This window comes from Lithobates pipiens, unplaced genomic scaffold (genome assembly GCF_037356315.1).
Source record: "Lithobates pipiens isolate NorthernLeopardFrog02 unplaced genomic scaffold, aLitPip1_a1.2 Scaffold_8, whole genome shotgun sequence".
Lineage (NCBI taxonomy): Eukaryota > Metazoa > Chordata > Amphibia > Anura > Ranidae > Lithobates > Lithobates pipiens.
Window position 1 is genome coordinate 87297874 of NW_027507903.1, and position 23400 is coordinate 87321273.

Here is a 23400-nt window from a genome sequence, read left to right on the forward strand (position 1 = left end):
GTACCCAAAAAGAGGATCAGGGCTACTCTGCAAAACGATTGCACAGAGCAGTTAAGTATGACATGTTTGTTGTTAAATAATACAAAAAAAATATTTATTTTAGAATCACTTTAATCTTCTTTTCTATCCTTGCCACCAAAGGTATAGTTAGGCAGTATCATGCCAGCAAGAACCCCCTCAAGTGCATTTTATTTATGTGGATATAGTGCATATTTTGTGAGTGTAGTACCCTACTAACTATAGACTCTTGTAGACTTTTTTTTTTTTTTTTTTTTTTTTTTATATATGTAGCTGTAAGATATTTTGGAATAAATCCTGTCACGATAGACCTACTTGTCATTGTTGGCCTTTACAGAAAATTCTAGTTGTCGTGCTGATCTAGTGTTTCCAGTAGTTACTGACCTAATGGACCCAGATCAGGTGTTCTTGACTTGGTGCATGGTTGTGCCGGGTCATTGACGGCTACAAATTTCATAAAGACGTTAGCAATGGTAGGTAGGCACACAATTTTCTCAATATGGGTTTCCTTTAGGAAAGAATTATTGGATAATCTCATGATTTTATCATTTTGTTTCAGCAAGCCTTGCCTGTGGATTTAAGCAATAATGGTATTCGAAGCCACGGAAATGTTAGCTTTCATAGCACATCTGCTTTTGATCCTTGCTGCCCTGGCTCCTCCTCAAGGTCTACAGTTTATGGACATCAGTCAACTGCCAGTACGGCACAAACTATGGCTATTGATGGCTTTGGACCTGGCTTGGTAGCCCAGACACAGCCACCTTCCCAGACTTCTCTTTCATCTTGTCGCCATTACATGCATTCTCCATGTGAGTATATCTATTGTTAACATGATCAAAGTGCTTAAAGAAAAACTCCATCTTTTTTACGTACTTTACATAGTTTGTTTGGGCCAAGCTAGCCCATGTCCATCACTTATCTGTGAGGGTGCTAGGTGTGCGGTATAAACTTTATCTAGCTGTGGCTATACACAGCGTATAGCACTGTGTTCCGGGTACGAGCCGAGACTTCCTGTCTCATACCCCAAATACAGAAGAAGTTTACTGCAGCAGGGCTCAGCCACTCAGAGCAAGCAATATATTTTGTCAATGAATACAAAGCGTCCGTCTTGTGACATCAGCGTGCCTCTCTGACTCTCAGCCAATCGGAGGCAGCTTTGTATTCATTGATAGAATTCATTGCTTGCTCTGAGTGCCACTGCGGTAGACTCTTGTATTTCGGGTATCAGACAGGGAGTTTTGTCTCTCCCTCAGAATACAGTGCGGTATGCTGTGTTTATCCGCAGCTACATAGTGTTACTGCATGTCCGGCACCCTCACAAGTTAGTGAGAGACACAAACCAACTTTGTAAAGTGTGTGGAAATATGGAGTTCTTTAAAATAAAAATAGGTTTTAAATGGCAGCTTTATTTTAATGTTAAATCCCCCGGTAACCCCCACCTCCTCTACCTCCTCTGTCGCCTATGCAGCTTTTCACATAGTCCCACTAAAGTCAAAACCTTAATATCACTTTTTTAATTATATTTTTTTGGCTACCTGTGTCACATTTGGGAGGTTACCATTCACTTCCTGTCCCATGGCCAAAACAGGAAGTGAGAGGAACCCCTCAATGTAAGGGATTTCAGGCATGTCACCAGACCTAGTGTCTCCATTGGAGGATTTACGCTTCTAGTCTCTTCTAAGCTGCATAAGGGGTTGGAGGGGTCTAGGGGTGGAGAAATGGCAGTTAACTAATCAGACATGTTATCACAAATCTGACCATTTTAGAATTGTCAGGCTGTTCTTCCAGCACAGCCAGAAAACCTACCATGCCTGGATGGATGTGCTTTGATGCCTAGTATGGTCAGTTTGCAATAAGAAAGCAAGGGGACAAACGGGATCACCAGGTATTTCGCATCAAGGAAGCAGTACAAAGAACAGGTTACTTTTTAACATAAGTACATGGTACAGCAGGCACATCAGGAATATTTGTTAAGGTAACACATTCTTTAGGTCCTGCTAAGTTTATTACATGTGTAGAGTACAAAGCTTGTTCACTACTTTCACTTACAGCAGTCATTTTTATATATAATTTTTTTTTCACTGTAATCTGCTTGGTTTTAGTATTGTTTTGATTTCTATTTCTTCTGCTTGGATTTTAGATGCTTCACTTACAAGGCCTCTTCACCACCAGACACCTGCCTGCCCCCATTCTCATGCCAACCCTCCCCCTCAACCACCCCCACCACCTCAGATGGACTATGTTATTGCACATCCAGTAGCACCTTTTCATCCATCTCTTCCAAGCCTTTCTTCAACACATCCTGTTCCTCCTCCACCTCCTTCCCACCATTTCACCAGTGCTGCTGCCCCTCTCTCACAGCATTTGTCCACCACCCACCAGTCTATGTCCCATCATATTTCTGCCACAGCACCTACAACACAGAGGTTGCACCCTCACGAAGTTATTCAGAGGATGGAAGTTCAGAGGCGGCGTCTTATGCAGCATCCAACGTAAGTATTCTTCAGACTCTCAATCACACTGGCCTGCAGTGTTTTCAATTGATTAAGCTTCTAAACCTCATATTTTCCAGGCGAGCTCATGAACGCCCACCGCCTCATCCACATAGAATGCATCCTAACTATGGCCATGGACACCATATTCATGTACCACAGACAATGTCCTCCCATCCCCGGCAGGCTTCTGATAGGTCTGCCTGGTAAGTAAAAGGATTTCTGAATCCTAAATTTCTCATAATTTGGTTGCTTTTGTATTTTTCTTTCAGACTCTACATGTTACTTTTAATCAGATCAGAATACCCGTATTTATCTGCGTATAACACACACCCCAAGTTTAGGAGGGAATTTTAAGGAAAATAAACTTGCTTTTAAATGCCCATCAATGCAGCCTTATCAGTGTCAGTGCACCTTTGCCCCAGTGTCCAGTGCAGCCTTGCCATTGTTACTGGGTGGATTTAAAGTTGGCTCTGCTGAGATCTCAGGGACTGGACAGGGCGGAGCGAGCACTGCTGAGATCGCTGAGACTGGGCGGAGTGATCGCTGCCGAGATAGACCTAGCCGAGTGCACTCGGCTCCGTCCACAGTCACGCCCACTCCCGCCCTATGATTGACATAACACGTCCAATGGCAGGACTGGGTGTGACTGTGAGCGGAGCTGAGTACACTTGGCTATGTGTATCTCGGCGGCAATCTCTCCACTCACAATCAGCGGAGATCGGCGTATAACACGCACACACGATTTCTCCCTGATTTTAAGGAGAAAAAAAGTGCGTGTTATATGCCGATAAATACGGTACTTTATTAATTCCAAAGGAAAATTTTTGCCACACATTAAAGACAACACAAGATCACAACAATGAACAGAACAAGACACAATGACCAGGTACTATGAGATTTTAGCCCGTTTATTGGAATAAGCTGATATTGCGCTGGATTGCACCAGAAGTAGTGTATGCAGTTCTTTAAGAATCTCACAGCAACTGGATTACATTGTACCACTTTATCATGCGATCCAGTGCAGGCATACTCATTGCATTTGCAACCTGCATTTAGAGTGTCATTAACACTGACACCCGCCGCAGGTGCAGTGTGTTTTGAACATGGTGTGGGAAACACGCATGGAACGCAGGTTTCATGCGCCGCACTCTAGTGTGCACTGTCCTTGATTCTGTTGGCACAATCCTTTTCCATTGCACTAAGGTTCCATACCTTTGTTTTGAATGTTACATGTTCCTGTTCCCATATAGCCATTAAAGCACTGCGATTATTATCCTCCTCCTTCCAGTTAGAGGTTATTACAAGTTGTTTTAACTAAGATGGATCATTCTTCTTTTTTTTTTTATTTTATTTTTTTTTTTTTTTTATAGTGGGAGACCAAAACACACATAGTTGGGCATATTAAAACAGTGCACATTGCGGTGACTGTGCAGTAATTCTTAGCAGACAGATTTCACGATACTGTAGTCAGATAAAACCTGGCTGGTTTTGGTTACATTATTTTTCACTGAATATATGTTGTGTGCTATAAACGATGGTGCCTGAAGTATGTTTGTTTGTTTTCTTTTTTGGAATACAAATCTTAACGTGTTTTATCCTCAAATGTGGTGTACTACATGTATGCCCATGTTATGCATTAATGCTTGAGTCTAGGCTGGCCCAAATAAAATATTTGCTACACTAACAGGCGCACCTTTTGGTGTATCATGCACCATTCATTATGTTGAATCAATATATGTTTTGTAGTGCCAACACCTTTTACCTTTTTGTCCATTATACCATTTGAGTCCACACTGTTTTAAAGGGGCAGCTATACAATTTAATATCACAATTCAGGTGCCATCACCAGCCACATCGTTTCATAACAGGCGCACCTGCTGGGCATGCTGTGTAAATTGTATATAGTCAGAGGTAAATGCAGTATAGAGTAGGTTGTTCCGGCACTGGGATGAAAATTCCGGTCCTGTTGCCTGGAAAAAATAAACACCCAGGCCAATTCTCCTACATGTAAAGATTTAGAGTTTTTAGCGTTGGCACTAGAATTATTTCTCTCAATAGAACATTTGTGGCAGTACCTTGTGTGTGGTTCCAACACCATATACATATGCAGGCACAACCTTCGTATACGTTTGCTTCGGGATGGGGGCGCTTTAAACCCTTTTTTTTTTTTATTACACCTTTTTGTATCACAAATGTAAACATCCCTTATGATAGAAATATGGCATGACAGGTCTTCTTTATGGTTCTCCACTACCCTGGAAAGCATGAGATCCCCAAAAAAATCTCTGCTTTCCAGGGAAAAAATGGCTATGTTTACATCTCAGAGCCAGAAGTGACGACATTACATCGCTTCCAGCCTGCCAGAACCATAGAAACGGCAAGCTCTATGGTAACCGTGTGGCACCATCAGATCAGATTGGTTTCCCCAATCACACGGGAGAGCCCAGAGGGGCAATTCAGTGCCTAATCTGTTGCTCGGATGGCTTTTACAACACACAAAATTGCTGTCTGAAAAAAGATATCCGGATGATGCCTGCAGCTGCAGGCATTATCCCGGTATAACAGATGAACGCTGCTCAGCCATTTATAGACAGGTTTGCGTTCTTCCTTTTGGCTGAGGCAGGATTTATCGAATACAAAGCTGCCTATGAATGGTGGTGCCGCACTCAGTCAACTCGGTTTAGTGCTTGGAGTGGGAATAGAAGTCTCCATCCCAGTGCCAGAAAACATTAATGTATACTGGATGTAGCCGATGCTTCATATAGTTTTATTTAATGCATCTGTTAGTGTAGCAAAAAGTTAATTTGTACCAGCTTGGTCCAAACTATTCAAGGAGACAAACCTGGAGTTCTGCTTTAATCACTTGGACTCCAGAAGATTTACCAATCCCGCCCCGCGTGACAAGACCATTTTTTGCGCTACGACTCTGCATTACTTTAACTGACAATTGCGTGAAGCTGTACCCAAATATGTGTGTTTTTTGTTTTGTTTTTTTGTTATTTTACCTCACAAATAGACCTGTCTTTTGGTGTTATTTGATCACCTCTGTTTATTTTTTGCGCAATAAACAATTTTTTTTGTTTCTGCTATAAAACATATTCAATAAAAAAAATGTAAAATCTAATTTCTTCATAAATGTAGGCCAATATGTATTCTGCTATGTGTTTTTGATAAAAAAATAAAAATAAATTACCAATAAGTGTATATTGATAGGCTGCGCTATAACTTTGCACAAACCATTCTCAACCTTTTTACCCTAGGGGAAACTTAAAATAATTTTCAGCTATCAGGGGAACCCCTGATAAAACCCATTCATTGGGGGTCAGTGGGAACAATGCCCCTTATTTTAATGGTCAGGGAGAATGCCCTTTTTTACAGTGGTGGTAAGAATGGCCCCTTACTGAGCTATAAAGATCATTGGTGTCATACCACTGGATCCTCCAAGTGACATTGGCTCAGAACTATGTAGGCACAATCAAACAGGAGGTAAATCATCACAGCTCAGGGAACCCCTAGCCACCTCTGGAGAAACCCTAGGGTTCCGCGAAACCCTGGTTGACAATGGCTGTTATAGAGTCTACAAATTATGGGATATGTTTCTTTTTTTTTTTTTAACTAGTAATGGCAGTGATCGTTAATTTTTAAAGCGTGACTGCGATATTGGAGGGGACATGCTGACACGTTTGACACTAATACAATGATGAGTGCTAAAAATATGCACTATCAATGTACTGACACTGGCTGGGAAGGTTTAATATTGGGGGGCAATCAAAGGGTTAATGGTGTGTCTAACCAGTGTTTTACTATAATGTGAGGTGCTTTCACTAGGTGAGAAGTGCAGGCACACAAATTCCATCCCTTCACACCTGTCAGAATGGCTTCATGCCTTGTTTACATAGGCAGATTGCGGTTCTGTCTCTCTGCCTGACGATCAGCGGGAGCCGAAAGGACATGGAGTACCCAGCACCTGCCCACTGTCATGCACGCCCCTACCCAGAAGTGCGTAATCGCATGTGTGTATATAGACTTGATCTGGCGCACAGCTGCTGCCCTGTAGGAGTAAAAATGCTATAGTGCGGTTGACAAGCAGTTAATTAGGAAAACAAATATCTAGGTCTAAAAGGTTTGTTATGCCTTCATACAAACATTTTACTAATCCTCTACTGTTGAATTTTTTTTTTTCGGTTACAGGGAAATAGCAATTGAAACTGGAGTGACTGCTGCCCCCTACCAAACTGGTCCTTTACATCCCCATCTAGCGCACTACCATCCACCTCCTAGACTTCACCATTTGCAGATCGGGGCCTTGCCATTAATGGTAAGATATATGTTCGATAGAAAGCTAATTGTTCAGTCTTAGCATTGTCATTAATATTGCACAAATGTTAGAATTGTAACAAATAAGGTGAATGATGTTTTCAGGTTTATGATTTTTGTAGGAATGCTTTGCTAAGCCATTGGAAGATTAATAGCTTACCTCCTTTTTGAAATATTCCTTGTGTTTATGACATTATGCCTGCACCGTGGTGTCATTTCAGAAGCCATTTTGAAAAGTGGTAACATATTTTTTTTTCCCAGAGCAGCAGAATTACTGTAGAAAACAGTTGCTTATAATTTTGGAATATGACATGAGATCTAAATATACAGTATACACAGTGTATTGTTTTGATGCAAGGATAAGTTATGAGTTGTACATTTGTAAGTAATAAACTGTTGCAGAATTTATAGAGATCAGAGTTTGGATAATAAGCATTACCTTTTACTGCCTAAACAATTCACATTTAAAAAAAACTGCTCCCATCCAAATTACTAGTTGCCTTCTGTCAGAAACCATGAAATCAGACCGAGACAGAAGTACAGGTAAATCACACTTGTTAAATAATAAAAGCAAAAAGAACAAACTTGGTCAAAACATAGCTAAATTTCAGTAACTGGAACAGATAGTCAGCCAAGCCAGAAGTCGGGGATCAAAGTAGTAGAACAGCAAGCAGGATCTGAAGCCAGAAGGGCTGTCGGCAAAGCCAGTCTATAAAAAGGAATTTGGGAGATAGTTTCTTGTGATGTGGCGAAGGCAGAGCTCGACTGGACGGCTTAAGTAGGCAGCACTGACGAGCAGGATCAACAGCTGAGTAACTGTGGAGAGAGATGGGAGCTGGCAATTAGCTGACAGCTAAGCGGCCAGCTCAGAGAAGGAAGGACTGAGCCCAGCCCTGATACACTCAAAGCATGGTAATCCGAGTTCAATGTTTTAAATATTGGGGCAACTAATGTCCCACCATATATTAATATTGTTGGTATTCTTTTTTCCAACCACTTCTTCCCTAAAAGGATTGTCTTCACAGTAATATGACTGCAATGACATTTTCCTTACAGGATGACAGCTGTGGTTTTCTCTTCCATATCTGTGTAACACTTCCCTCTTCTCTCCAGTATTTTAGATGGTGGTCAGCCACCTCTCAGCCAGTTTGCTCCACTCATATGCACACAGTGTATACTTTGCCTTAGTGTGTGGGCCCTTTCACCTTGCTTACAAGCTTACTCTACAGCAATTTTTGCAGCGTCTCTTACAAATTTATAACGTACACAGTGCAGTGCTAAAAGACCATATCTTTATCACAAATGCAAAAGCATTTGTATAAAATACTTTCAAACACTAAAATAAAGAGGGAAAGGTCCACCAAAAGAGTCTTTGAAAATGCCCAGGGCATGATGCACAGCAGAGAGAGACCCTTCACCTGATCACATTGCCTCTTACCATAACCATTTGATCTTTCTAAAGGAACGGTCAAATAACGCAGTATAAAATCCTCATTTAGCAAAGAATCCTGTGGTGTAGATGTCCCTCCAGCTTCTTCCCACAATGGCACTCTCAGTCCCATTCAATATAAACATCAAAGAAGTTAAATCAAAAACGGGAAAAGATGCATCGCATAGTGTAGAAAATTCCATAACTTCTTTTTATCAAGAATAGTAAAACGCTGGCATAAATAAAAATTGCATGTCATAAATACCAGCGATGTCGGCACTGCAGCCGATGTATCCATCAGCTGTTTGGTACTGCCGCTTTTGGCTTTACGGCCAGGTCCCTTCTGCGTGATGCCCAAAGCGCAGCTTCGCTCTCCCACTGGCCTGACAGTAGGGGAAGGCAGAGGAGGGGGCTGGACTTCTGACGTACCTCACCGTAGCGAGGTCCGACGGAAGTGGGGACAGGAAACCTGTCAACTGTGCATTGTCCCTTTTCATGTTAACTACCTGGTTGATCCTGCCAGCCCCTCTGCTTCTAAAATTTCTGACTACAGCAAGTATGGAAACACATTCATGACTGTGGTCAGTTTATGGATTGGACTGCGTTTTAAGACCTACAGAATGCCATACCGATGCATAGTGTGTGTATGCCGTACAGTGTGCTTGCCTCTCCCGTAGTCTGCCTGCCACGCCCTCAGCCCAACCCCCCGGTTGATGGGGGCTCCTGGCCGGATTATCACTGTCAAACCAACAGTTTGTAGTCCAGGGGGCGGAGCATGAGTTCTGAAAGGAATTGCTTTCTGGTTTGCAAGTCAGCCCTTGAAACATCGCACACATCTTGTGCCCCCCCCCCCCCCCCCCCGCCGCCACTAGGAAGAACTACTGTAAATAAGCTTTGTGATCTCATGACTGTAGATGAAACCCTACACGAAAAGGTCCATTACGTTCTTTTTTTCTAAAATAAATGGGCTCATATAGTAAACGCACAATTTGATGTTTTACCTTAGGATTTAATTTATGTGTTCACATATATTTTACGATAACAAACACAGGATAGAGAAAATATTAGAATATGAAAGTATAACTTGCAAGGTAAATATTAAAATAATAAAGCAGGATACATTTTCTAACACATTGTTTTTTAAATAGACCTTCAATTTGGCTCCCATTAACGCATGAGCGTTTTTCTGCTGGTTTCCCTATGCCTAACTTTGCAGAATCCGATTACTTTTAATTGTTCCTATTTACACTTTATCCCATACGCTGTAAAAAGTACATCAGCTTTGAGTGTAGTCAGGCTTTTTTTTTGGCTCCTTAGACTTAAGTGAAAGTGCCTTTTAATACATGCCACGCCATTTTTTTTTAATGCATGAAGAATCTTCCGCTCCTATAGAACTGCTCTTCCCTGGTCCATCCCAGAAAGCAAACTCTTGAAGCTTGATACATGTGCAAAAACTCATGAAAAAATGCTTCAGAATCACCAGGAATACTCTCTATGATTAGGTGTGAATGCAGGCTTAGGAAAATAGACGTTTGTCATATACTGTGTATTCATTCCCTCTGCCTTTTGTGTTCCCTGAAAGCCTACACTCACAATGATACAACCTTTGTTCATATTGGGTTAAGGCACACGCCCACACAATGAGATTATTGGATGAATGATCGTCCTTTTATTTTTTTGCATGCTAGTCTCCATATCTAATGTGACTAGGTTACTGAAGTACGAAAGCTCTCGTACGACAGAAATTTTTTGTAAGTGCTGTAATGTATTTGTATTGTATTTTTGGACAAAAACTGCACTGATTAAACCAAAATTGTATGATCTGGTATTGTACAAAAAAAATTGTTTGTCCCTTCAGAATTTCTGATGACGGCTGTGTACAAACGATAAGATTATCATATGATTGCTTGCAAAAGTGGAATTATTTGTCTGCTTTTCTCATTGTATGTACAAGGCCATAGAGACCTCTATTTATTGGACCCACACTAGGTGACCTATTTGTTGTTTTTTTATAAAATATACAATATTTAATCCTGACAATGGATTAAAAACTTTGGGAGCACTTGGATTTACATTTCTCATATATCTATAAAAATGTAAATATAGTGCGTACGTAATAGTATAGTGCCTTTTCAATTGGTGCCTGTTTTCAGTTAGAATTGCAGTGGTAATATTCATTTCTATAGCCGTGATGGCGAACCTTGGCACCCAGATGTTTTGGAACTACATTTCCCATGATGCTCATGCACTCTGCAGTGTAGTTGAACATCATGGGAAATGTAGTTCCAAAACATCTGGGGTGCCAAGGTTCACCATCACTGATCTATATTGTTTTAAATCCAATAACTCTGTCCCCCTGCTCTGCACATGCTCAGTTGCTCTCCATTTTTGGGCTTAGTTTGTTGAGGCCTTTTCTGCTAACAGCCTTAAAGTGGAATTAAACCCTCATATCATTTACAGCCAAGGAAGCTGCTTCTGTTTGATCTGAAACTGCCATGGTGCTGCACATGTGATCAGTAATGTCTCCAGCCATTTGACATTTTGGTTGAGGACACAAGCAAATGTGACAGTTCTCCAACCCAGCATTCCAGGAATGTAACCATTTTTTAAACCTTTTAAATTGATGGGCAGCCTCAGTTAAGAACGAATGAGGCAATGTTGGAGCCAATTTACAACATATACTAATTCTAGTAGCATAATTATTATTGTGGAACATGTTCCTTGCTAAAGAACATTGTTTTTTATCAAGTTGTTATGGGTAAAGTCCTGCTTTAATGTAAAGATTAGCTGCTACAATTCCTAACTGCTTAAAAGCTAATAAAGTGCGCTACACAGTAATGCCTTGTTTCCCATAGGTTGGCTGACCAATTGCTATTCCCAAAAATAGATTCAGCAGTAGCATTCATTATAAACACGCTGTACTCAGTACTTCATATAAAACAAGCCCTTAAGCGATAAGTTTACAAATAAAATAAATGCACATTTTTTGCGGGTAAGAAAAATGTGTGTTTATTTTTCGTTGCACTTGAAATCAGCAGATCACGGGTATAATGTCAGGCTTCTGTAGATTCTCAGTCAGCGGTTTGCTTAGACTTCTTGTATGGGCAGTCAATTGCTGAACTCCAGGAAGAATCAGTGACCTATGAAAGTGCTTATTAGCACCCTCGCAGTTCATTGAGATCTACAAGTTGCGGCAGGCGATACTTGTAGCTGTGTGGGCGGAGTGTTTTCAAACTTTGCTGTCACGTTGGGGGGGAGGGGGGGGTGCTTTACTAACATGTTACACCCTGAATACGGTTGTAACAGGCTACTAAAAGTTAACTTCTCTTTTAAACCAGAAAGAGGATTTTATTATTTTTTTTAACCTGTGTAAATCAGGGTGGTTCTCTACTCCTGTCCTCGGGACCCACTAACAGGCCAGGTTTGCAAGATAACTGAAATACATCACAGGTGATATAATTTGCTACTAAGTGATTGCAGTGTTCTAGGCTGCGTCTCCCCAAGATAATACATAAAAATCTGGCCATTAAGTGTGTCTTGAGGACAGGAGTTGAGAACCACTGGTGTAAATGATCACTAAAGAAAATCTAGGTGTGTCGAGAAGGTAACTTGGGGACTGAAACAATTTATGCCAGATTTGCTTTCATTTTCTAGATGCAGCCTTTTTAAAATCTATAAATGAATTACTTGCTCCAAGCCTGTAATATCATAAGACACAACAAAAGTTATTTTGGCAAGCGTAAGTGAAATGTCTATATTTTCAGAATTTGTATGAGCTGACAACCTAAAAATGCCCAGGTTGGCTTTAAAAGTGTTCATGAATCTGTTGACACAGCAAATCGCATGGAACATTTTAACCACACAAGGGGAAAGCTGTCATAAGCAATCCAGAAAACCCCACGCTGCTTTACAGAGGAACAATGAATAAACAACCATAGTAAAGGCATGCAGGGCCCTGAATAGATTGTTTAATGTTGGATAAGAGTGTTGTGTTTAGTAGATTAGCTAAATCTGTAAGATTTGGCAGCACATTACTGCAGAGGAGGAGGGTAAAGAGATGGGTATTGCCCTTGTTTAATTGTATTATGAATGCTTATGTGCAATTTTAAGGTCACCCAACCATTCAGAGTTGAGCAGTTACATATACAATGTGGCAGCTCTAAAGAGGTTGCACTGTATAGCAGTTTGCTGTCACGGTGGTGATTTCAGGTGCTGAATGATACTTTCACACCTAACTCCTCCACATAATAATCCTCAATCTAATGTGTTTGATGCCAGAGGACCTAAACATTTACTCTGAGGAGAATTATCAAGTGCTCAGTAATATTTGAGCACACTGTATACCAAACTCTTCCACATACTAATCCTTTGCCAATATCCTGGCAACATGCAAACAGTAACAATAGTACCCAGGCAGTAAATATGACACTTTAAAGCTGAAGATTATGTATGGGCTTTTGTATATAGTTCCATTGGTTTAGCTTGGTGTGTGTGTGTATGTATGTGCTGTACATGGCCGATTCCTGTAGAAGCTGGGAATCATGCTAGTATGCACCTCTACTACAGTGAGTGCCACTAGCTTGTGGGTTCTGTGCTGAGTGGCACCTGGAAGTAGTAGTGCCTACTATAGTGATCTCCAGCTTCCACAGGGATCAGCCAGTTATGGTATATGCATACATACTTTGGCTTTTTTTTACAATTACATTGGGCCAAACTTAAACTTCATCTTTTAAAATACAATCCACTTCCATTTTTGGAATAACTGCACATGCTCTCTATAATTCCCTTACCCTCCTCCTTCATGGCATGTTTTCCTGCACAATTACCAGGGAAATATAACAAAAAACATGCACTCAGAGATATTCAGATAGCATTGCTTCAAAATATTTTTTCAAACTCTAATAAATATTTAACTGGGTGAAGACATATACCTGTGCCTGGAGCACTGCTGCATACTTCGTTCCACAACATAAAATAAAGGTCCAGCAACCAGGCACCGTAACAGTTTGTAATCCATCAAGACGTAATAGGGGAATACAGTGCAGAGCAAAATTTATGCATTTTGGCCACTTCCGGGGCCTTGCGACTAAGGCCCAGGGAGGGCCAGAAACGCTCCAACCTTGCTTTGTGCTGAAATCCCCTATTATGTCTTGATGGGTTTCAAATAGATTCTACAGACTTTTAAACTGCATCATGCCTTGTTACCGGACCTTTATCTATTTTGTAATAGAATTGCTGACCTCATTAGAATACTGGTTGCTGGACTGATTCTGGCTTTAAAAGTTTGATTCACTGACCCAGAACCCATATACAGTTGGTAAGTCAGAATTTGAGGTCTGCTTTGCTTTTATTTTATTACTAAAGCTAACTCTAATTTGATAACTGATTTATTTACTTTTAGGTTTATGTTATGTAATTGTGTTCAGGGGACTGGGTTAAAACCATATAATATCATGTTGTCCCCTGCCAGTTCTTTGTAAACAAATTATGGATAGGTGGGCATTCATTTTGACTTGGAATATTCTTCCCTTTGGTAGGCATTGACACTCTGCATCTGATTCTATAGTCCTGTTTCACACTGCATGGAAGCGAGTAGAGATGCTTGTTTTTTCACACTTATTTCTCTCTAGATCTAGTCTTTCCAGCTTTACTAGACATATCTGACTGTTCTCCTCTACACTGAGCTATTTTGTTGGTTCTTAGAATTGTAAGTCTCTGGTAGATCAAAGCGCTTTTCCACATTTAGCTTTCCATTTTAAGTAACATATTCTCAATTTCTGTTAATTAAAAGCATACAATTGTACACCCATTTCCTTGTTGCTGTCATCATCTTTTTAGAATGAGTTCACTGTGGATGACAACGTTAGAACCTATAGTGATGAATTCCAACAAACAAAAGTCGGAGGCTTCCTGTCGCAAGAATGACAGGCATTTATGACTGCTCAGCCTATACAAAGCAATGATAGGCTGATGGCATTTGCAGCTGTCCATGGCTGATGCAGTCAGCCACCAGTCACCTGTGGTTAAGGACAGATGATCATCCCTACATGCACACAGAGCCCAAGAAAAAAAACTGCCCCTAACTACTGTTAATAACTGGATGTGTGAGCACCAACAGACTGCTGCGGCCACCATCAAGCTTATCATTGCTTTATATAGCTGAGCACCCGCGGCTCTTCTGGCTGCAGGAAACCTCAGATCCTTGCCTCTGGCATTTGCTTTGTAGCACTGTAGCAAGTTTGAATGTGGCCTTCCTCTCCCTCCAGTTTATAATTGTGGTTGTCCTAGGAAAAAAGAGGTCGTCGACTATCCCGGTTGGCATGTATATAATTCCTTTAAGATCAGATAACCAGATCTTTTGTCATACTGACGTTTGGGACCTCATAATGTTGTGTATGCCTTGCATGGACAGACTGCCAAGCACAAACTTTAGGAAAGCTTAAAAATAGAATTCCCATATTGCATAACGATAATGATCGATTTATCTTTATGTATTGGTCTATGGTAGTATTGATGTATTTGGTCTATGGTAGTTCGAAGTGCCCACGGTTTTTTTTCTTGCCATACTGGCTACACAGTGGTGTACACTGGATTTATGATTATTGTGATTGGCTTTGAACATAACTAGCACAGAATAGTTGGCTAAACTTTGATTTCTGATAATCACAAGTGTATGATGATGATGTGCTTCTGGTTTTTTTTTTTTTGTTTTTTTTTGTTTTGTTTTTTAGAATCAACTCATTTGGCATTGTTCTATCTCATTTTGCTATGTTTGCATTCTCCCATATGTCCTGGATGTTGAACCTTTTTCATATCTTTGCGTTGTTTGGAACTGAGGAATACAATATAGATATATATTTCCCTATTCTGTGGCTGGTTTGCAGTGGAATGGTATATAGTTGACCAAGCAGCACATAACCTTGTCACTGCATTTGTCTCCTACCACAAAAAAAAAACAAAAACAAAAAAACAAAACTAGTTTATGGTGCTTCACAACATTTTGTATTTTTTCTTGTGTATATATTTATATATTTTTAATGACTGCACCTATCATTTTGCTGCTAGAGGGTTTTACAAGAGTACCCTCAGAGCTGTATATCTTTCTGGCAGCAAAGATTATTTGAAGTCATTACAAGCAGTTGTGTTAAAGTTTAACTTACATCTGCTATTTGACTAGGTTCCAGACATGGCGGGCTACCCTCACATCCGCTACATTTCATCTGGATTGGATGGAAGGTCATTCAGAGTTCCATTCAGGGGAAATTTTGAGGTTTGTAACAGAATGTTAGCTTTCTGCTGTCATGTCTTTGCTGTCATTCCATGTACCTATGGAATGTTTCCTTCAGGTTGATGTGTGTATGTGTGTGTTCACATAATTAAAGGATACACAATCAATAATTTCCCCAATCAGATGCAGAGTGTTTTGGTAATTATTTTTGAAGCCTTGGAACTCATTTGAGCAGGGAACTGAGAATCCCACCTTTTATTCATAATCATTTGTTGCAGAGGCTTAGTATTTATAGTAATATAATATTCATTCCATTCCGAGCGTGTTTTTTAATTTTATTTTTAAATCTTTGTACCATGTATTTATATCATGTAATTTCTGTATGATATACTACAGCATCAAGCATTGGGATTTGTGTATCCTGTGGTTTTTTTGTTTTTATTTCCCCCCAGTGTATGGTCAATATAGCACTGGCAGTAACTACAAACTAAAAGCTTTTATTTGAACCTTAACTGTATGATAAGCTTCCGGTTGCACTAATCTATGCAAGTGGACCTTTGACTCAGTAATATGCATGTTTATCCCAATAACACAGGCTTATCCCCCACTGCATGGACATTGTAATATATTAACCTATATTTGTATTCAGACTCTTATTTGTAGGCACTGGATTAATTTGTCCTCGCATAGATGATACCTTTTATTTATCAGAGGGAGGGCATTAAAAAATCTGCTTTGAAATTGATTGGAAATGGGTAGGCCTGGTTGTGTTTGTCTTCATGAGATACGTAACCAGTCCACTTCTATTGCTGTACTAGAATTGCCATGGTAGACTCCGCTGGCTTGTTGACAGAATTGCTTTCACTGAGCATTGATTATTAGAGAGTCCAGTCTCAAATGTCTGTGCTCTATGGGTACACATTTGAACAATAGTATACTGGAATCGCTAACCATTTTGTCTTGAGGAAAGATCCAAAATGCTGAGATTTGCCTCTTATTTTGCAGGAACTGATTCATCTTGAGGAACGGCTAGGTAATGTGAATCGTGGAGCTACACAGGGGACCATAGAAAGGTGCACGTACCCACATAAATATAAGAAGGTGAGCTATTTTTCTTCTCGGGAGCAAGTCTCAAATCTTTTATTAGACTTTTATTTTTCTTCTGTGAAAAATATCAAGACCATTCTAATATTTTCAAAACCTCCTATTTTGTGCATTAAATTGTAGTACAAAAAAACAACTTTAGGAAGCAAGCAGAAAGATTGTGATTCACCCTTGCTATCCAAGACAAATTTCAACTGGGTTTGCCTTTGTCGAAGTTTGTTAGTGGCTGTGACTCCTTATTTGTCACATGCAGTATAAATTCTCTGTGTAAGACCTGCAGTGGGTGGCAACTCCCTGCCATATACTCACGTTTTGCTCCTGCTGGTGTTCCCAGAACACCAGATTACCAGCATCGAGACCATTTTAACCAGACGGCATATCTCATCCTCCTGGTCACACCCAGGGGTGTGACCAGGAGGGGAATCATATGGGTACAATGTTGCATGACCGCTCAGTTGTCATTCAAAGTGCAACTGTACTGAAAGCTTAAAATTGGCCTGGGCAGGAAGGGGGTTAAAGTGGCCAGTAGGCAAGTGGTTAGAGCAAACCTGTTGCATCTATTATTACTTCTCTAACATTTGAAGTGAAAAATTTGTGACAAGGTGTCTGCAGCTTTCTTTAATAAATTCCTCTTTTATGGAGCATCCAAATTTGGCGGTATTCTGTAACAGAACCTGCAACGTCCACTCCAAATTGGAGCTCTGCCTTTGCCCCATTTCTCCCACCTTTCTAGTAATTAGAATTTGGTATGGGGAGGGGTTGTGCTATGGCATCGTTTTTTGGCAGAGAGGCAATCTAAATTTAGAGCGTAATTTACAGCTTGCACCCACAGTGGGTGCAGAAGAGAAGATTTCACCGATTAGAGGAACCCACAGGTTGTGGAGGCTGCTGCGCCTCTGTTACCTTGGCAATTTGGCATTTTCAGTCCAGTACATCGTAGCTATTCCACAATGAAAAAAATCTGAAGACTTGGCTTGACATGCTGCTATTCATGGAATCATTTATTTTGGCCTTGTTTTATTTAAATAGGAGGGGTAAAACATAAAATACATCAGTTCTCTGATAAACAGAAGGCAGATATTGTCTTGACGACTGTCTATAAAAAAAAGTGTTTTAGTTAACATTAAGTTCTTGTTTAATACTCATCTACTATTTCCATTGCTGTCTTTTGGAAGGAAGAATGTTTTCATATTGAAAAAGAATTTGAATAGTTGTGTTCATTATTAAGGTAGCCACAAGCATTGGATTTTTTGTATTATGATCAAGCTGTGCTAGGTTCTTTGTATGCCTAAAGCAGGCCATAGATTGCACGGTTTCCTGCAACCCATGGTTGCAGGAAAGAAAATCGCATTATTTCCCTAACACCACAGCTAGTGTTGATGGGTAAATCCCTCCCGCAGAACTATTGTGTTCTCCTGATTTTTGCTAGTGCTATAGGCACTGGTGGTAATCGCTTTCAAAACTCCATCAGGCTGGTTGTACCCAAGTTAATCGATGGATCGACTTGGATACAATCCGCTTGCCCATACATTGTTTATATCTTGGCTGGTTCAGCAGGGACTAGCTGAGATTCCAGCCATCTATGGCTAGCTTTACACATATGGCAATACATGAGCAAAGCATGGGCTGTGCATACCCTTCTCTTTCCCTCTAGGCATCGTTTTTGATAGGGGATTAGGCAGACTTTTTTAACTTTCCATTGTGATGCGTGTTCTTTCTATTTCAGCATCCTCTGTGTTGTGGCTTTGATATGTTGTATTTTAGTTTATGCAACTGAAGAAAATTAATTTTAGTATGAATTATCATTTACTCATGGGGAAGTGTGAAATATCTGTGTTGTGGTAAATGTTTGAGTTTTGTAAGAAACATGTTTACCGAGTTTGCCAATAATTTCATCTCTGCTAATAAGGTATCCACTGATTGGTTCTCACAGAGGAAATTGCATGGCAAGCAAGATGGTGAGGAAGACACTGAAGAAAAATGTACAATCTGCCTTTCTATGTTAGAGGAAGGTGAAGATGTCAGGTAATATTACTTTGATTTTAGATATGGTTTGAAATTTGTTGGCACTTATTTTACTTTAAAGCAGTATAAGCAGCATGTAAATGTAACTTGTATTACACATCACCTATGACCTCTCTGGAGAGAAGTGGGACACGTATAGAAAGTTCACTAGTGCAAAAGTTATAGTTCATTGCTTAGCTACATCCCAAGGATATGCATCACCTTTATTATGAATTGTATTTTATAAAGAAATTAATCCAATCGCCAGTTTTTGAAAATGTAAGCTTAAGGCAGCCCAAAGATGATTCGATACTCGCCTTCTTGATTCCTTACAGGCAGCCTTCCTGGCTGACCGAACACAATGGTTACTGCTAGCGGCCATAGCTGCCCATAGTAATCACATGTCAAAAATCTGACAGGCTGGTTGTAACGTAAGTTGATTGCTGGGTCGACTTTGGTATTATAAGCATGCCCATAAATGGATTAAAATTTGTCTGGTTCAGCATGAAAATATGAATGGCCAGCTAAAGCTGATGTGATGAAACTTGTCATGCCACTGCTCTGTCATCTGACGTCCCCTACATACAGTTCTGGTTCAGTCTCCCTGCCCTCAGGGTTTGGTTCTATCTCACTTTTCTCAGTTAGGCCTCTTGCACACGATACTCCTGTTTAAGCATCTAATTTTTCAGCTGTGTCTTTTTGTATGCATTTGTGCGCATTTTCATGCATATGCGTTTTCACAAATTTGTACGCATGTGCGTACACTTATTCTCGCTTTTTTTTTTTTTCTTTGAAAATTGATCAGTGGTACACACATTGCTGTAAACCCTTCCTTTCCTAGAGTGGAGGAAGTATTAGAATGTTTGTTTTTTAGATTTTCCCCTAACTTCCTTCTGGTCACAGACAACACTAACATGACGCGGGCCTTACCCCCAGTTTGATTTTTTTTTTTTTTTTTTTACTATTTTTACCATGGAGTCCATAATGATACCTGGTTGCGGTGTAATTTAATATTTTTAGGGCTGCAACTAACTATTATTTTCATAATCGATTAGTTGGCCGATTATTTTGATCGGTTAATAACCTTTAAAAAAAAGTGTGTATAATTTAGTTACCTTAATATGTTTAATAAGTTTTTTAATAAGTTTTTTTTTTTTTAAAGTAATTTATTCTTCAATATCTCTATGCAGTGGTAAATATAAATAACCAACTATATGATTAGGGAGCAAAATATCTAATACGCTCTGAGAATAACAGACAGAAGAGATATACTGTATATACTATTAGAGAAGAGAGATAATGGTGAATCTGGTAAATATCATCAGACTCGGATCACATTTTTTTATTAAAAAGCAAAACAATGTCTTCTTTATAAAAAAAAGTCATTTTAAGAACGTTTGTTCGATTTTCTAATCGTTAGTGGGGTCAAATCGACTTTCATTTTCAACCACAGTGACGGGAAAATTTGAAAACTTCTTTGTCAAAGGAATTTTCAGATAGTGTATGTGGTTTTCATTTTTGTTTTAAAAACGGAATGTTAAAAGCAAGTGAAGATTTCAAACTTTCTTTTGTTCAGCGAATGTACAAAGATTTTCGTCTGAAAATTGATCAGTGTGGCTAGTATAAGGCTCAGTACACACCTAATGCAGTTTGCTTTTGATCTATTTCTGCGCTGCTTTTTGCTGTGCGTTTTGAATTTTGTGCACGTGATTTTGCTCCGATTTTGGGTTTTATTTATTTTTGGTCAATTTGTTGGGCAAATTAAAAACACAAATTGCAGCAAAAACGCATTACATGCTTTTCTGCAGCTTCTCCATTGAAGTATTTTGAACCAAAAAATTATGCACCGTTGTGCGTTAAAAAAAGTTCCTTTCCAAATACGCAGCGGTTGAAAAGCCTAGATGTGAACGTGTCCCATAGAAAACCATGTAAATGAACTGTTGTGCGTTTCTGCTAAAAACGCAGATATGAACCTGGTCTGAAACGTTTAGTAACATAATGGGGTTAAAAAAAACTAAAATTGGCCCTCTATATAGTATAAAAAAGCAGACAATCACTACTGTAAGGGGTTCATTTTTTTTTTACTGTAGAACTGTGAAAGTAATATTTACGGTAGCGATTATTTGTACTATAAAGGGCTAATTTTCGTTTTTTTTTTTTTTTTTTTTTTTTTTTTTTTTTTTTTTATAACCCTATATGGTTTCTGACCAATTATTCGACTATGAAAGTGGTAATCGATTAATTTCATAATCGGTTATTTAATTGATTAGTTGTTTCAGCCCTTAATATTTTAGGTATCTACATTTATAACTGGTATTTATGATTATGTTTTACATGTTTATAATCTTCTTTTTCTCTTCCTACAGACGGCTCCCATGTATGCATCTCTTTCACCAAGTGTGTGTAGACCAGTGGCTGATCACAAATAAGAAGTGCCCCATATGTAGAGTGGACATTGAAGCTCAACTTCCTACGGAGAGTTGACATTTTTCCAACCAATGTTATGCCCCTTTAACCCCTCGGTACTGCAGCCAACCAAAGATGGCATGACTGAAACTGCACAGACATTAAAGCATTAAATCTGGTGTGCCGGCTCTGCCTCATACAATTAATGCTATAGACTACCATTTGTATACAGATCATATTTAGGTCCTTTGCTGCGAACAAGTTACTTGTAGCAGTGAAGGGTATATGTATTTATAAAGCGTTTTTTTTTTTTTTTTTTCTGTTTTTCATTTCCATATTTTTTTTTTTTTTTTTTTTTTGTTTTCTCTTCACATATTTTTGCATGGATTCTTGTATTGCATTTCTTTGCACATTTATGGGCTTTGTGAACCCCTACACTTGCAGGCAAGATCTAGCTGCTCTAGTCAGTAGAATTGTGAGCATTTGTGCGTGTGTGTTTTTTACATAGTCCAAAGGCTAAACAAATTCTATTCATTACTAACCATAAAGTCCTTTAATTTAATTGATCATAATTTTTAGTTTGTATGTATAAAGTTCTAGGTGAAAAAAAAGGAAAATTATTGTATGAAAACATTCCTTATTTAGGAAGAGACTGGCTGCTGTATAGAAAGTGCTGAATCAACTCCCATTGTTTGATGCTGAGATCACAATGCTTTGAGACTAACGTAGAATCAAGACTTGCCACACATTTTGTTCTGTCTCCTCGAAGGTGTTATCTAAATCACTCTTCAGCACAATGCAAATATATTTAAATGTCAATATTAAGGAGTTTAGACTGCTGTTCACATATTTATTACTTTTAAGGACGTGATTTTTTATTTTTTTTTGTTTGCTTCTGTAAAACTGCTCTAAATCTAACAAAATGTCCGATAGTAGTCAGGTACCAGTTCTTACTAATCTGAGTAAGACATCTCTTCAACGGATCTAAACTTAAATGTATAGTCTTAATAGCAGCTGTTATGGCAGGTGTCCATGCATCCGGAAAACTTTTTCAAGGTCCCCTGCAAACCCTCACAGGGAGGGTTTCCAATTTAATAAACTTAGCGAAATTAAACTGGTGTGTTTTTTTTGTATTTTTTTTTCTCTCTGTTAAATGGGAGGCATAGCTATGGTGAAGATGAGGTCTACGTGACATTGGTGAAATCCTGTTCTACAGTGCATCCTAAAAGTATTCACACACTTTTTCCACATTTTGTTAGGTTACAGCCTTATTCCAAAATCAACTAAATTCATTATTTTCCTCAAAATTCTACAAACAATACCCCATAATGACAACTTGAAAGAAGTTTGAAATCTTTACAAATATTAAAAAAAAAAAAAACGAAAAAAAAAACACAAGTACATAAGTATTCACAGCCTTTGCCATGACACTCAAAATTAAGCTCAGGTGCATCCTGTTTCCACTGATCATCCTTAGAGGTGGTTCACACTGGGACGACTTGTCAGACGACTTGGCCGCCTGACAAGTTGCGTCCCTTTCTGTGCAATGGAACCCTTCTAATAGGAGAGACTCAAGTCGCTCCGACATAGAAAAAGGTTCCTGTACTACTTTGGGGGTCTTGAGGTGACTTGCATTGACTTCTATTAAGAAGTCGTTTTGCAAGTCGCCGCTGCTGTCATGTGCAGGTCCCCTGAGGCAGTCAGGCTGCAAGTTGTGCTGCCTCAGTGTGAACCGGCTCTTAAGATGTTTCTACAACTTTATTGGAGCCCACCTGTGGTAAATTTAGTTGATTGGACATGATTTGGAAAAGCACACACCTTTCTATATAAAGTCCCACAGTTAACAGTGCATGTCAGGGCACAAACCAAACCATGAAGTCCAAGGAATTTTCTGTAGACCTTTCTCTTTTCTGTAGAGACAGGATTGTATCAAATCACAGATCTGGGGCAGGGTACAGAAATATTTCTGTAGCATTGTAGGTCCTAAAGAGCTCAGTGGCTTCCATCATCCGTAAATGGAAGAATGGAACCACCAGGACTCTCTTCCTAGAGCAGGCCTCCCGGGCCAACCTGAGCGATTGGGTGACAAGGGCCTTAATCAGGGAGGTTACCAAGAGCCTGATGGTCACTCTGACTGAGCTGCAGCGTTTCTCTGAGGAGAGAGGAGAGCTTTCCAGAATTGCAACCATCTCTGCAGCACTCCATCGATCAGGCCTGTATGGTAGAGTGGAAAGCCACCCCTCAGTAAAAGGTACATGACAACCTGCCTGGAGTTTGCCAAAAGGCACCTGAAGAACTCTGACCATGAGAAACAAATTTCTCTGGTCTGATGAAACAAAGTTTAAATTCTTCGGGCTGGGTGGCAAGTGTCCTGTCTGGGGGTTAACTGGGCATTGCTC

General features: G+C 39.6%; 1 protein-coding gene across 5 annotated transcripts in view; it reads left to right on the forward strand.

Moving 5' to 3' along the window:
• Window positions 1-22115, forward strand: part of RNF111 (ring finger protein 111) — an 88456-nt gene extending 66341 nt beyond the window's left edge. For 2 of the 5 annotated variants that reach the window (XM_077472399.1, XM_077472403.1), the window contains 8 exons: window positions 578-827; window positions 2159-2510; window positions 2591-2716; window positions 6705-6831; window positions 15437-15529; window positions 16493-16588; window positions 18501-18616; window positions 20962-22115. In XM_077472399.1, the coding sequence (XP_077328525.1) occupies window positions 578-827; window positions 2159-2510; window positions 2591-2716; window positions 6705-6831; window positions 15437-15529; window positions 16493-16588; window positions 18501-18616; window positions 20962-21079 (1278 nt within the window). In that variant the 3' untranslated portion in view covers window positions 21080-22115. The remainder of the gene's footprint in view (window positions 1-577; window positions 828-2158; window positions 2511-2590; window positions 2717-6704; window positions 6832-15436; window positions 15530-16492; window positions 16589-18500; window positions 18617-20961) is intronic. The other 3 variants (XM_077472400.1, XM_077472401.1, XM_077472402.1) reach the window with 3 other exon arrangements.
• Window positions 22116-23400: the final 1285 nt, after the last annotated feature.